The sequence below is a fragment of the Oryctolagus cuniculus genome, chromosome 1 (genome assembly GCF_964237555.1).
Source record: "Oryctolagus cuniculus chromosome 1, mOryCun1.1, whole genome shotgun sequence".
In the NCBI taxonomy this organism is placed as follows: Eukaryota; Metazoa; Chordata; class Mammalia; order Lagomorpha; family Leporidae; genus Oryctolagus; species Oryctolagus cuniculus.
Genome location: NC_091432.1, coordinates 29,580,952 through 29,595,160, shown reverse-complemented (window position 1 = coordinate 29,595,160; position 14,209 = coordinate 29,580,952). Strand labels below are relative to the sequence as shown.

At 47.7% G+C, this 14,209-nt stretch overlaps 1 protein-coding gene across 9 annotated transcripts in view; it reads left to right on the top strand.

Moving 5' to 3' along the window:
* Positions 1–14,209, top strand: part of PRR5L (proline rich 5 like) — a 203,472-nt gene that overhangs the window by 143,417 nt on the left and 45,846 nt on the right. For all 9 annotated transcript variants that reach the window (XR_011387541.1, XM_070071463.1, XM_070071457.1 and 6 more), the window contains 2 exons: positions 8,070–8,210; positions 12,853–12,979. Coding sequence is in view for 8 of the 9 variants with exons in the window: in XM_070071463.1 (XP_069927564.1) it covers positions 8,070–8,210; positions 12,853–12,979 (268 nt within the window). In the remaining variant the exon portion in view is untranslated. The remainder of the gene's footprint in view (positions 1–8,069; positions 8,211–12,852; positions 12,980–14,209) is intronic.

The following is a 14,209-nucleotide window of genomic DNA, read 5'->3' as shown; positions in this document are numbered from 1 at the left end:
GAAGGTTGTGCGTAGGGAATGTTAAGAGGAGGTGGGGAGACCATGGCAAACAGGCATCCAAAATGACAGGTGCCATTTTTTTGCTCTCAGCTGAGCCAGGTCCATGTATTCAGGCTTTATGGGATTGAATGCTGTTAGCTTTTCTCTTTCTTTGTTTAACTAGAGAAACTGGGGGTCCTTTGGCTAACAGGGGTGTGAATGTTTTAACTTTCTGGAAGAGACTGTTTGCGAGGCTTGGTGTTGTATTTTTTTTTTCCTCCAGGCTAAAACAAGAACAGAAAAGCCAATTCTAGGGCAATATGAATTCCTTCTCTGATTCACTGTGGGCTGAGGCGATGGCAGGCCTGGTGACAAGTCAGTGCCCTGGCAAATGGCCCTGATGGCCCTGTAAGAAAGCAATGATTAGCTTGTATATATGGCAGGTTGGTCTTCACTAGGTATCCATTTGCTGCCACAAATATATTTTTCTGCTGGCTTCAGAGGCCAGATTGTGAATGGGAAAGAGGCCAGTGTGCCTTTGGGGACAGGGAGAGGGTCTCGGGATGACACCAGAGGCTGCAGGGGGTTAATGACATGAATGTGGGAGCCAGTTCTAGCATAAATGGTGGTGCCTTGTTGCTGTCCTGGGCCTGGGTCAGCTTCAAACAGAGGAGGCTCTGGGTACGGACTCAATATTCCCCTCTGGTCATTTGTAAGTCCAGGCCTCTCTCCTGAGTGTGCAGTGTTTTACCTTGAGCTTATGTAGTATTTAACCTTAAGCTTAGAAGCCCCAAAGGCAAATTGTTCATCTCCACCAGATAAATACTGTAACTACTCATGCCTGGCCCAAATGCCTGCAGGTATCTCATATGAAGAGGGGATAGCAACGGAATCTTCCTGGCAGTTGGCTTTGTAATGGATGACTCTTGAGTGTCCCCCATATGCCTGGCATTGGTCCACAAAGGTGTTGGGGTAGCCCCATTGAAGTTGTCTAAGAGGGCCTATGGCCCACATTTTCTTACTCAGCTTCCTTAAGAAGTCGTCCCCGAGTTAGTCTGAGACAATAGAATGGGAGTGGGAGTGTCAATTGGTGTGGTCTTTTTGAAGGGCAACATGGCAGTGACGTTTGTTGTTGTTGTTGCCAGGCAGAGTTAGACAGTGAGAGAGAGAGAGCGAGAGAGAAAGGTCTTCCTTCCATTGGTTCACTCCCCTAATGGCTGCCACAGCCGGCGCTGCGCCTTTCCGAAGCCAGGAGCCAGGTACTTCCTCCTGGTCTCCCATGCGGGTGGCAGGGACTTAAGCACTTGGGCCATCCTCCACTGCCCTCCCAGGCCACAGCAGAGAGCTGGACTGGAAGAGGAGCAACCAGGACTAGTGCCTGGCTCCCCAGCCGGGACTAGAACCCGGGGTGCTGGTGCCGCAGGTGGAGGATTAGCCTAGTGAGCCGCGGTGCTGGCCCAGTAGTGACTTTTTAAAGATGTATTTTGGTTGAGCAATTTTGCTTTGAAAGAGTGGTAATCTGGATATGCTGGTGACGGTGAATGTGTGTATTATAGCATGGTATGTAGACCAAAAAAAAAAAAAAAAGCATCATAGTTGGTGAGATGGCTAATTAAATAGAGTATGCTCCCACTGGGAATATTATACATTTGTACAGAAGAGTGAGGTGGATCAATATGTGTGGCATGAAAAGATGTCCACAGTGTACTAAAAACCAGGAAGCAAGCTGCCAAACAGCAGGAAGGGTATAATTTCTGGGTATGCTTAAAGGTTATATGTGTGATTTCATGGATGCAGAAACTTTCTGGAAAAATCTAGAACATGAATAAAAACCTGTTAAAAATGAGTCCCCAAATGGATTCTAATAAAAGGTTAGAAGACTGTTTTGTTTCCCTAAAGCCCTTTGTAATGCTTTTAATCTTTGCCTATAAATATCTATTACCTTATGATTTAAACAAACAAACAAACAAAAAAACCAAACCAACAAAACTGTGTCTGTTTGGAGTGCAGTTGCTGGAGGATGGGAAGTCCCTCTGGATGCCCTGAGAGCCGGGTAGGCAATTCCTGCAAAATGAATGCAGTGAAGTGATTTGACAGTTGTTGGAGTAGGAAGCCCCTCTTCCCACCAGAATTGCTCTGCAGGAGTAATTTTAGAAGTTCCTTCTAACCTTCTCTAGGATTGACCACATACTAGGCCATAAAGCAAGTCTCAGCAAATTTAAAAGAATTAGAATCATACCATGCAGCTTCTCAGACCACAGCGGGATGAAGTTGGAAATTAGCAACTCAGGAAACCCCAGAAAGTATGCAAACACATGGAGACTGAACAACATGCTCCTGAATGAACACTGGGTCATTCAAGAAATCAAAAGAGAAATCAAAAACTTTCTGGAAGTAAATGAAGACAACAACACAACATATCAAAACTTATGGGATACAGCAAAAGCAGTATTGAGAGGCAAATTTATAGCAATAGGTGCCTATACCAAGAAATTGGAAAGGTACCAAATAAATGAGCTTTCAGCGCACCTCAAGGACCTAGAAAAACTGCAGCAAACCAAGCAAAATCTAGTAGGAGAGGAGAAATAATTAAAACCAGAGAAGAAATTAACAGGATTGAATCCAAAAAAAAACATTACAAAAAATCAGCCAAGCGAGAAGCTGGTTTTTTTGAAAAAATAAACAAAATTGACACCCCATTGGCCCAACTAACTAAAAAAAGAAGAGAAAAGACCCAAATCAATAAAATCAGAGATGAAAAAGGAAACGTAACAACAGACACCACAGAAATAAAAAGAATCATCAGAAATTACTACAAGGACCTGTATGCCAGCAAACAGGAAAACCTATCAGAAATGGATAGATTCCTGGACACATGCAATCTACCTAAATTGAATCATGAAGACATCGAAAACCTAAATAGACCCATAACTGAAACAGAAATTGAAACAGTAATAAAGGCCCTCCCAACAAAGAAAAGCCCAGGACCAGATGGATTCACTGCTGAATTCTACCAGACATTTAAAGAAGAACTAATCCCATTTCTTCTCAAACTATTCAGAACAATCGAAAAATAGGGAATCCTCCCAAAATCTTTCTATGAAGCCAGCATCACCTTAATCCCTAAGCCAGAGAAAGATGCAGCACTGAAAGAAAATTACAGACCAATATCCCTGATGAACATAGACGCAAAAATCCTCAATAAAATTCTGGCCAATAGAATACAACAACACATCAGGAAAATCATCCACCCAGACCAAGTGGGATTCATCCCTGGTATGCAGGGATGGTTCAACATTCGCAAATCAATCAATGTGATTCACCACATTAACAGACTGCAGAAGAAAAACCATATGATTATCTCAATTGATGCAGAGAAAGCATTTGATAAAATTCAACACCCTTTCATGATGAAAACTCTAAGCAAATTGGGTATAGAAGGAACATTCCTCAATATAATCAAAGCAATTTATAAAAAACCCACAGCCAGCATACTATTGAATGGGGAAAAGTTGGAAGCATTTCCACTGAAATCTGGCACCAGGCAGGGATGCCCACTCTCACCACTGCTATTTAACATAGTTCTGGAAGTTTTAGCCAGAGCCATCAGACAAGAAAAAGAAATCAAAGGAATACAAATCAAGAAGGAAGAAGTCAAACTATCCCTCTTTGCAGACGATATGATTCTGTACTTAGAGGATCCAAAGAACTCTACTAAGAGACTATTGGAACTCATAGAGGAGTTTGGCAAAGTGGCAGGATATAAAATCAATGCACAAAAATCAACAGCCTTTGTATACACAAGCAATGCCATGACTGAGAAAGAGCTGCTAAGATCAATCCCATTCACAATAGCTACAAAAACAATCAGATACCTTGGAATAAACTTAACCAAGGACGTTAAAGATCTCTACGATGAAAACTACAAAACCTTAAAGAAATAGAAGAGGATACCAAAAAATGGAAAAATATTCCATGCTCATGGATTGGAAGAATCAACATCATCAAAATGTCCATTCTCCCAAAAGCAATTTATAGATTCAATGCAATCCCAATCAAGATACCAAAGACATTCTTCGCAGATCTAGAAAAAATGATGCTGAAATTCATATGGAGGCACAAGAGACCTCGAATAGCTAAAGCAATCTTGTACAACAAAAACAAAGCCGGAGGCATCACAATACCAGACTTCAGGACATACTACAGGGCAGTTGTAATCAAAACAGCATGGTACTGGTACAGAAACAGATGGATAGACCAATGGAACAGAATTGAAACACCAGAAATCAACCCAAACATCTACAGCCAACTTATATTTGATCAAGGATCTAAAACTAATTCCTGGAGCAAGGACAGTCTATTCAATAAATGGTGCTGGGAAAACTGGATTTCCACGTGCAGAAGCATGAAGCAAGACCCCTACCTTACACCTTACACAAAAATCCACTCAACGTGGATTAAAGACCTAAATCTACGTCCTGACACCATTAAGTTATTAGAGAACATTGGAGAAACCCTTCAAGATATTGGCACAGGCAAAGAATTTCTGGAAAAGACCCGGGAGGCACAGACAGTCAAAGCCAAAATCAACTATTGGGATTTCATCAAATTGAGAAGTTTCTGTACTGCAAAAGAAACAGTCAGGAGAGTGAAGAGACAACCGACAGAATGGGAAAAAATATTTGCAAACTATGCAACAGATAAAGGGTTAATAACCAGAATCTACAAAGAGATCAAGAAACTCCACAAAAACAAAACCAACAACCCACTTAAGAGATGGGCCAAGGACTTCAATAGACATTTTTCAAAAGAGGAAATCCAAATGGCCAACAGGCACATGAAAAAATGTTCAAGGTCACTAGCAATCAGGGAAATGCAAATCAAAACCACAATGAGGTTTCACCTCACCCCAGTTAGAATGGCTCACATAAAGAAATCTACCAACAACAGATGCTGGCGAGGATGTGGGGAAAAAGGGACACTAACCCACTGTTGGTGGGAATGCAAACTGGTGAAGCCACTATGGAAATCAGTCTGGAGATTCCTCAGAAACCTGAATATAACCCTATCGTTCGACCCAGCCATCCCACTCCTTGGAATTTACCCAAAGGAGTTTAAATTGATAAACAAAAAAGCGGTCTGCACCCTAATGTTTATTGCAGCACAATTCACAATAGCCAAGACCTGGAACCAACCTAAATGCCCATCAACGGTAGACTGGATCAAGAAATTATGGGATGTGTACTCTTTAGAATACTGTACCGCAGTAAGAAACAACGAAATCCAGTCATTTGCAACAAAATGGAGGAATCTGGAACACATCATGCTGAGTGAAGTAAGCCAGTCCCAAAGGAACAAATGCCATATGTTCTCCCTGATCGGTGACAACTGACTGAACACCAAAAAGGAAACCTCCTGAAGTGAAATGGACACTATGAGAAATGGCGACTTGATCAGCATAGCCCTGACTGCTAATGGACAACTTAATACATTATCCCTCATAGTATTTTTTTTTGTCTGTTCTACTTAATATGACTGGTTTAATTCTGTAATTATCACACAGTTATTCTTAAGTGTTGAAAATTAACTGAAATGTGATCCCTGTTAAACATAAGAGTGGGAATAAGAGAGGGAAGAGATGTATAATTTGGGGCATGCTTGGGCTGACTTGCCCCAATTGGTAGAGTTGGAAACATACCAGGGGATTCCAATTCAATCCCATCAAGGTGGCATGTGCCAATGCCATCTCACTACTCCAAGTGATCAATTTCAGTTCACAATTGATCATAATGAAAGGACTAAGAGTCAAAGGGAGCACATAAACAAGTCTAGTATCTGCTAACACCAACCGATAGAATAAATAAAGGGGAGAGTGATCCAACATGGGAAGTGAGATACTCAGCAGACTCATAGAATGGCGGATGTCCTAAATAGCACTCCGGCCTCAGAATCAGCCCTAAAGGCACTCGGATCTGGCTGAAAAGCCCATGAGAGTATTTCAGGCATGGAAAGCCAAGACACTCTGGCAAAAAGATCTCTGTGAGTGAGATCCCAGTGGAAAGAACAGGTCTTCAAAGAGGGAGGTGCCTTTCTCTGAAGGGAGGAGAGAACCTCCACTTTGACTATGACCGTGTCTAAACAAGATAAGAGTCGGAGAACTCAACGGGCTTCCATAGCCTTGGAAACTCATAACTGGTGCATAGGGAGATTACTGATGCCATAAACAGGAGTGTCAATTGGTAAAGTCAACAACAGGAGTCACTGTGCACTTACTCCTCATGTAGGATCTCTGTCCTTAACGTGCTGTACACTGAGGCTTAATGCTATAACGAGTACTCAAACAGTATATTTCACTTTGTGTTTCTATGGGGGTGCAAACGACTGAAATCTTTACTTAATGTACACTAAACTGATCTTCTGTAAAAAAAAAAAAAAAAAAAAAAAAAGAAATTATCAATTCCCAACTTGACTCTCACTGGGATTAAACATGACAATAGGTCTGATCTGATTTCATCATCATTTAAAAAAAATCATCTATTATTTTTCACTTTATGTTTCTGTGTGGGAGCAAACTGTTGAAATACTTACTTAAGGTATACTAAGCTGATCTTCTGTATATTAAGATAATCGAAAATGAATCTTGATGTGAATGGAAGGGGAGAGGGAGTGGGAAAGGGGAGGGTTGTGGGTGGGAGGGACGGTATGGGGGGGAAGCCATTGTAACACATTAGTCGTACTTTGGAAATTTATATTCATTAAATAAAAGATTAAAAAAAAAAAAAAAAAAAAAAAAAAAAGAAGTTCCTTCTTCTCCTTGCCCACCTTGTGAAATTTGAATCAAACAGTGCTATCTCTTCCTTCACTGGAGAGTTGTGAACAGAAGTTGGCCAGGTCCTGTCAGCTTCCAGCATCACCCAGTACCAAAGGGCCTTGGGCCTGCATAGAATAACAGGCCAGTGTCGGTTTCTCCACATCCCTATCCATCAATCTATCAGACAGAGATAATACCAGCTGCTTGACTTTTTGGAGGTGTAAGCATGAAGCCAAGTAAAAGTGCCTTGTAGTGAAGACAAGTTATTTACAGCGCCCATTGTGATGTTAGCTCCCTTGGTAACTTTTTTAGTGTTTACACAGAGTACTTGCTGGAGAAATGCATGTGGTACCTCAAAGTGTGGGTGTGGTTATCTCGTGAAATCAGATTACAGGGCCTGCATTGTGTATGGCTTTTTTTTTTTTTTTGAAGATTTATTTTATTTATTTGAAAGGCAGAATTGTAAAGAGGGAGAGATAGAGAGTGTGAGGGAGACACACACACACACACACACAGAAGGAGAGAGAGAGAGAGATCAATCTTCCATCCACTGGTTCACTCTCCATTGGTTTCCTGATGTACGATAGGGCCGAAATATTTAGCAGATGAATGTGGGGAGCTGGGATGGATCTTTCCTTTTGTTTCTCCCCATATTCGTCTGTGACAGCACAGCCCCATCATATATATGTTGTATCATCTTTGGGTCATTTAGACAGGTTGAGTCATGTCTTATCTTTTTTAATTTGAAAGGCAGAGAGAGAGGGAAAGACATACACACACACATACACACACACAGAAAGAGAGAGAGATTGATTGATTCGATATGCTGGCCTGCTCTCCAAGTAGATGCAAGAACCGGTCTGGGCCTGGCTGAAGCTAGTCTCAGGAACTTCATTCTGGTATCCCACATGGGCAGCAAGGGTCCAAGCACTCAAGCCATCTTCCACTGCCCTCCCAGGTGCATCAGCAGGAAGCTGGGAATGAAAGCTGGGTAGCCAGGACTAGAACTGGCTTTCCAACATGGGATGCTAACACTGCAAACAGTTAACTCACTGTGCCACAGCTTGGGTCCCACATCTTATCTTGAGCACTGCTTTAGTTCTAGAGGACAGAGGCTGGGTCTTCAACTTTGACCACCCCCACTGGGCCTTGTGATGGAGACACTTCAATGTGACCCATCCTGGGTGCTCCGTGTTGCCCTGAACCCAATGTGATTGGGCCAGTGAGCTCTCACTTAACAGCCTTCCTTCCCTCCCCTCCCTTCTCCTCTGCTCTCCAGGGTCAGGAGCTGACCATCCGCCAGATCTCCCTACTGGGCTTCCGAGACCTGGTTCTGTTGAAGGTGAAGCTGGGTGACCTGCTGCTACTGGCCCAGTCCAAGCTGCCCTCGTCCATTGTCCAGATGTTGCTCGTCCTGCAGGTGAGACTGTGGTGGAGACGTGTTCCCAAGGTCAAGGGAGGAAAGCAAAGGAGGAGGAGATTGCCATTGAAAGATGAGGGGGAGAACATTGAATGACCAGAGTGCCTTAGCTTGAAAATGTAGTGTTCCTTAGTTGATTTGTCCACATTCCTTGATTTATTTGATGTACATTTACTGAGCACCTGTTAGGTCCCTGGTGCTGAGCTTGGTGCTGGGATTATAGTGGAGCATGAGAGGAACTAGGGCCTTCTTTCAGGCAATGGACACCCATCTCCGGTGATGGCAGGGAGCTACCACTTGCAAGTCACAACCAGGACTTGCAAGACACAACTTTGGCCTTGCATGAGCCAGATGAACTTCTTGAGGCATCACAAGCAGGGACGAAACCACATCAGGCTGCCAAGCCACCACTTTCCTTTGCTTCCTCTTTTCTGCACCTGGTCTACCTTGTTTCCCTCTGATGTGTCCTTTCCCAGCCTTGCCCTCTCTCTCCTGGACTTGGTCTTGCTGTCTCTGCAGAACTGTCCTCAGCACTTTGGCTTGCACATCTGCTTTGGATCAGCATGGTCTCCTGCAGCTCAAGTGCTTCCAGTAAGGGATGGCCCAGATGGCTGTCCGTTGTCTTCTGGTTCTAAGACAACAGTAGGGCAATGAGCTAACACAAGGCAGTCTCCGTCTGTGTGCCAGGTAGGAACCCAGGACTTCAAGTGTGTTGTTTTCTTACACAGATAACCCAAGCAGGCACCTTAGGGTGGGCAGTGTTGTTTCTCCTGTGTTGCAGATGTGGAAACTGAAACTGAGGAGCTTCTGTGCTTGCCTGCCATGCCTCGGCTGGTCAGGGGTAGTGAGATTAGAACTCAGCATCTGCTTCTTCCTCCCCAGGGGAAATACTATGATTGGTCCAGCTTGGGCTGCATGATTCCCCTTGGCTCCATCAGCCTTGACCTTGAACTAGATCAAATAGTACAAGCAAAGCCTTAGTAAGCCCTTCCGATGGGTAGGGCACACAGTTCTCCAAGTACAGGGCCACTTTCCCAGGCCTGGCCATTGGTCAGGCTACTGGTGACTCCATGCTATTCTCAGAGCAGGGATGAAATGTCAGGCACTGGGGCCCCCAAGCACCCTCCCTGCCCCAGCACTGTCCCTCCTGGATGGATTCCCCCTTACCTGGCGTCAGAGACCAGGAAGTCTTGCCTAATGGATAAGGATGGGTATGATTGACCAGAATGCCAGGTCAAGTATTATTTCTTATGAGAGGGAAGGGAAGGAGGCAGTTAGAAAAGTCCATGGCAGCTTATGTCTAGGACACCCAAATAAGAGCTTGGATCCTAAGGGAGGCACCTAGGACATGAGCCCTTTGGGATTGTGCTAGAAGATTGGGAGAGCTGGCCTTTCATGCCCCCGGTTCTGTTTGTAACATTTCAGGGATGGGAAGGTGGTCCTTTGCATTTTCTGCTTGTTCTTTTGCTGGAGGAGACTTGATGGCTTCCTGCAGGTGAGAGCTCACCTGTTGACACAGGAACGGGGGCTGTCTCTGCCAGGTACAACCTGTATCGTAGTCTGGTGTCTGGGCCCTGAACCAGACACTCTGACAACCACGAGAAAGCTGTCATCACCCGCCTGGAGCTCCGAACGACAAGGCAGCCCGCTGTCCAGGAGAGTCTTCCTTCACTGGCGCTGGTCCCCTGCTCTCCAGGGCACCTGCAGACTCCTTGGCGATTCCCCACTGAGCTTGGGAAAACTGCTCAAGTTGACAGCCTGGCCTCTTGCCTTCCCAACTTGCCATCCTCACCTGGAGGCCGGCTGCCCTTTCCATGGCTTTCTTGGCCCCTGCCCCAGCAGGACCTCTGTGCTCGCCATTCCCTCTGCTTGGAGCACTGTCTTCCAGGGCCCCTAAGCCTCCTTCCAGTTCAAGGCAGATCCTAACATTTTTCTCTGCACTCGTGTGCCCTCGACACACACCACAGTCTTTGGCACCAAGTCAAGTGTTAGTGAAACCTTGTCCAGCAGTAGCCTAAGTAGGACTGCCCCAGGGCCCTGGCCTCCAGTGCCATGTTGGGGACCATCATGCAGGGAAGTCCCTGGTTGTGGCCAGCTTCTGGGGAGTCGGGCCAGGAAACACTCCCTCCTGTGTTTGGTCACTGCTTTTCCCGGTCCACAGCTGAGCGGGAGATTCAGAGGAGCTGGCTGCCCAGCGCCTGTGCTGGTTTGTGAGGGAGCTGGGCTTATGACCCCTTCTTCAGCCCTCATTCTTTCCTACTTGCATGATGATGACTGCCTTCCCCGCTCCAGCCTCCCAGGTACTGTGCAATGCCCTCCTCACCTCTGGGAGGGTCCCACTTGAGTGGGAGCACTTGGCACCCTGGGAATAACTTTGCTGGCCCCTGTTCTCACTCAGGCGCTGTGATGCCCAAAGCTGAGAGTGTGGCAGTCACAAAGGCATCTTTCCCCACTCACAGCCATAGCCTTTGGCTATGCATAGAGCTTTCAGGTAGCACTGCTGGGGGCCATTCCCACTGCAGGAAGTTAGGCCTTTGGACCTGAATTACTCTCCCACAGTGACCTGGGACTGGCTGATGCAAGTACTGAGAAAATACTCCTTTCTCGGACTTCTTCTTCCCCTTTTCCTTTGTTCTTTGCAGACACCCCTGAACCAACCCTTCCCTTTCCCAGATGCACCAGGGGCTCAAATGCTCCTACCACAGGCTGCATCCTCCTGCCCCCAAGCTGTCACATCCAGAGGCTGGCCAAGAGATTCCAACCAAAGTGAAGATCTGCCTGCTCCCAGCCTGAGCACACAGGTCCTGAGCCATCCGAAGGACGGAGCATTAGAGGGATCTTGGCCAGCCTGGCCGGGTGGGCATTCCGTGCCGAGAGAGCACTCTACTCTTGGCTGAATTCTCTCCCACCGCCGTCTTGATGTACTAAATAATTCCTGGACAAGGGCCCCCATGGTTTTCATTTTGCAGTGGGCTGTACAGATTCCACAGCCAGTGGAGGCTGAGGGCAGCCATGTTCTAGGGGACTCCATGCAGGCTGAGCGTGCAGTGGCCCTTGCTGGGAGACCATCAAGCTCCAACTCATGTGCTCCTTACCCGTTTTCTTCCCACCTGTCACCAAGTCTCTGTCTCTTGTCACATCTGCTGCTCAGTGCTCGGGAACTACGGGGTACAGAGGTTTGGGGAGAAGCCAGGTGAGAACTGTCAAAGACAGAAATGAGAAGCCAAGTTTCCTGGACTTTGAAGCCAAGTGAAGGTGGTTTTGTGGCTGAAACTGCTCTGCTTTTGAGGCCTGGTGTGGTTCCTGGGGAGCATGAATCAGGCTCCCCCTTTCTCCTGCTGCTGCCGTGGGGACCCCTTCTGTTTGCACTGATGGGAGCGGACCTTCCGGAGCCAGCGGCTTGCTGACTGTTATCCCCAGTGTTCACTTCTCTGAGGTTTCCTCTCAGCCCAAGCAGAATTGGAGGGAGGCCGTGGAGACCTATGTCATGCCTCTGTGCCATGCGGGGGCTATTAGACCCACTCGCTTTCTCTGCATCTTTTCTCTTCCAGCCCCTCTCCTGCCTCCTTTATTCCTGTCTCTCTCCTACCATCCCCAACCACCCCTTTCTCTGCAGGGTTCAGTGGACAGGGGGCCACCAAAGAGCCTGTGTCCTGGGGAGGGTATGCGTGATCCAGGGTTCCCCAACCTGCACAACTCAGCCTTATCCACTTCTTCATCCCACCATCTCCCCAGCAACTCCCCCCAACACCACAATACAATGGAGATGTTTCACTGCTTTGGTGGAAACCCATAGATACAAACCCAAAGATACACTCCGATCTGAGAATGTGATGTGACACAGAGCCCAGTGTTGTCCCTGCTGGTGCCCCTCTCCTTGGCCAGGTGGCCTCTGCTGCCTGGTGGCCCTCGACATGACAGCAGACCTTCAGGGCCTTTCCCCCAGAGCAGCTGAGTTCCCCAGGAGTCTTCTGGTTCCTCTTTGGTTTTGACTGCTGTCATGGGAATGAATGGCTCTCCCTTTGTCCTGCTATTCTGGACCTTTCTGTATTCTTCCCTCCCTCCCCCACCCCTGGCCTGTTAGCAAGTAGAAGGAAGGTGGGCTCAGAGCCAGCTAGGCTGGGCTGCAGTCCAGGGCTATTGCCATTCGCTGGCTGTGTTGTCCCAGGTTGGTTACTTAAGCTATGTGGGTCTTTGTATCCTCATCCGCAGAAGGGTTAGGAGAACAGCCCCTGCTTGGCGGCTAGGAGGCCTCTGTGCATGAATTCTTGCCAAGTGCCTGTGCAGAGTGCCTGCATGCTGCGTGGAAGGTGGTCACTATGAGTGTGGGGTGGGATCTTAGCAGTGAGACCAATCAGAGCTCAAGCTTGGAGCTGGAGCTGGGGCAACCCCAGTCACAGCGCCGTGGCAGGGCCCTGCGGGGGCGGCTGCCGGCACGTTTCCCAGGCACAGTTCCAGTCCCCATGGCCATGATGGCGACCAGGGCTCCAGGCCTCAGTTGCTTGTTCTGACCACGAGGCCGCTGCCTGCTGGAATCGCTGCCTTATACCTCGTAGGAGGGGAATCGGGCTTGGTGGCTGGAGAGCGTGCTGGCTGTGGCGACTTTGGCTGACTTTTGCCTATCACTGATGTTTCTTTCCAGAGCGTTCACGAGCCCACAGGCCCCAGCGAGGGTTACTTGCAGCTGGAGGAGCTGGTGAAGCAGGTGGTTTCTCCCTTTCTCGGCATCAGCGGGGACCGGGGCTTCTCAGGCCCCGCACACACGCTGGGTAAGGAAGGGGCGTGGCCCTCAAGTTGTGATAAGGACCAGGACCCCAGCTATGTTTTGCTGAGCACGGGTTACGTGCTGAGCCCTTTGCTTCTGACATGGGTCAGTGCAAACCTGTGCCTGTTAATCACCACATTCCTGGCCTGTGTCACCGTAACCACCCCCACCCCCACCCCCACGCCACTTGGCGATTCCTCCCCCAGGAACCCTGCGGAGCCTCTGGGCAGGTGCTTGTCTGAGCCACATCTTTAATCAGTGGCTTTGATCTTTCTCATGTGCCTGGGACATTAATTTTTCTGTACCTGATGCCAGAGACTGTTTTATTACACCCCCACCCCAGGCCCCGGCTTGAGTGGAAATGCCCCACCCCCACCCCATGTTGGCTTTCCCTTTGAAAGCAGGCCTGAAGTGGGAAGGCAGCTGTTTGTTGCTGTATGGGAAGGGGAGCCGCTGGCCCGTGGGCCCTATGAGGCCCACAGAATCACATGGTCTGGCCCTGCCAAGGCAACCACAGGCTGGACTTGAAATTCAATACGTCTGTAGCAGGCTCATTTTTAAAGGGATCCCTTTGGATGGCCTGCGAATGATGTTATAAATATCCAAATGGCCCTTGGCAGAAACAAGGTGCCCCACCCCTGCGAGGATGGAGGTGCCGCAAGGCTTCTGGATTTGGGTCACATCCTGGTGGGGCCTTTTTCGGTGGCTGAGATGTGGGTGTCAGGCTCTGTATTAAGCACTTGGTGAATCTAGAAATGATTCTGTTCCTTCTCTCAGTGGGACTAAGGTCTAGATGTTCTAGAATTGGCTGCATACTCTAGTATGCAGGTAATAAAAAAAAAAAAGCCTCTGCTAGAGCGCAGTCATGGTAAAAACAGCTTTATGATGCGGCGTGGAATCTAAGCTGCTTCCGGCTCCCATCTGAAACGTGAAGCCTCAGTGTGCGAGAAATCCGTCTGCTCCATCCCCAGCAGCTGCAAGGGTGCCTGGCAGATGTCTGTTATATAGATGGCAGGCAGCTGGACCCGCAAGGCCCGGCGACGCACACAGCCAAGAGCCAGTGACCTGGGTTTGGAACCCGCAGCCGCCCTTCTTGGTGGAATGCAGTTGTAGCTGAGCTTCAAAGAGAGAGGGGGAAGGGGCAGCCTCCAGTGGGGTTCCTGCCCTTCCCCGGGCCTCTGTACCATACCACAGAAATAAAGGCAGGGCCATTGTCCTGGCAGTTTTCACAGCA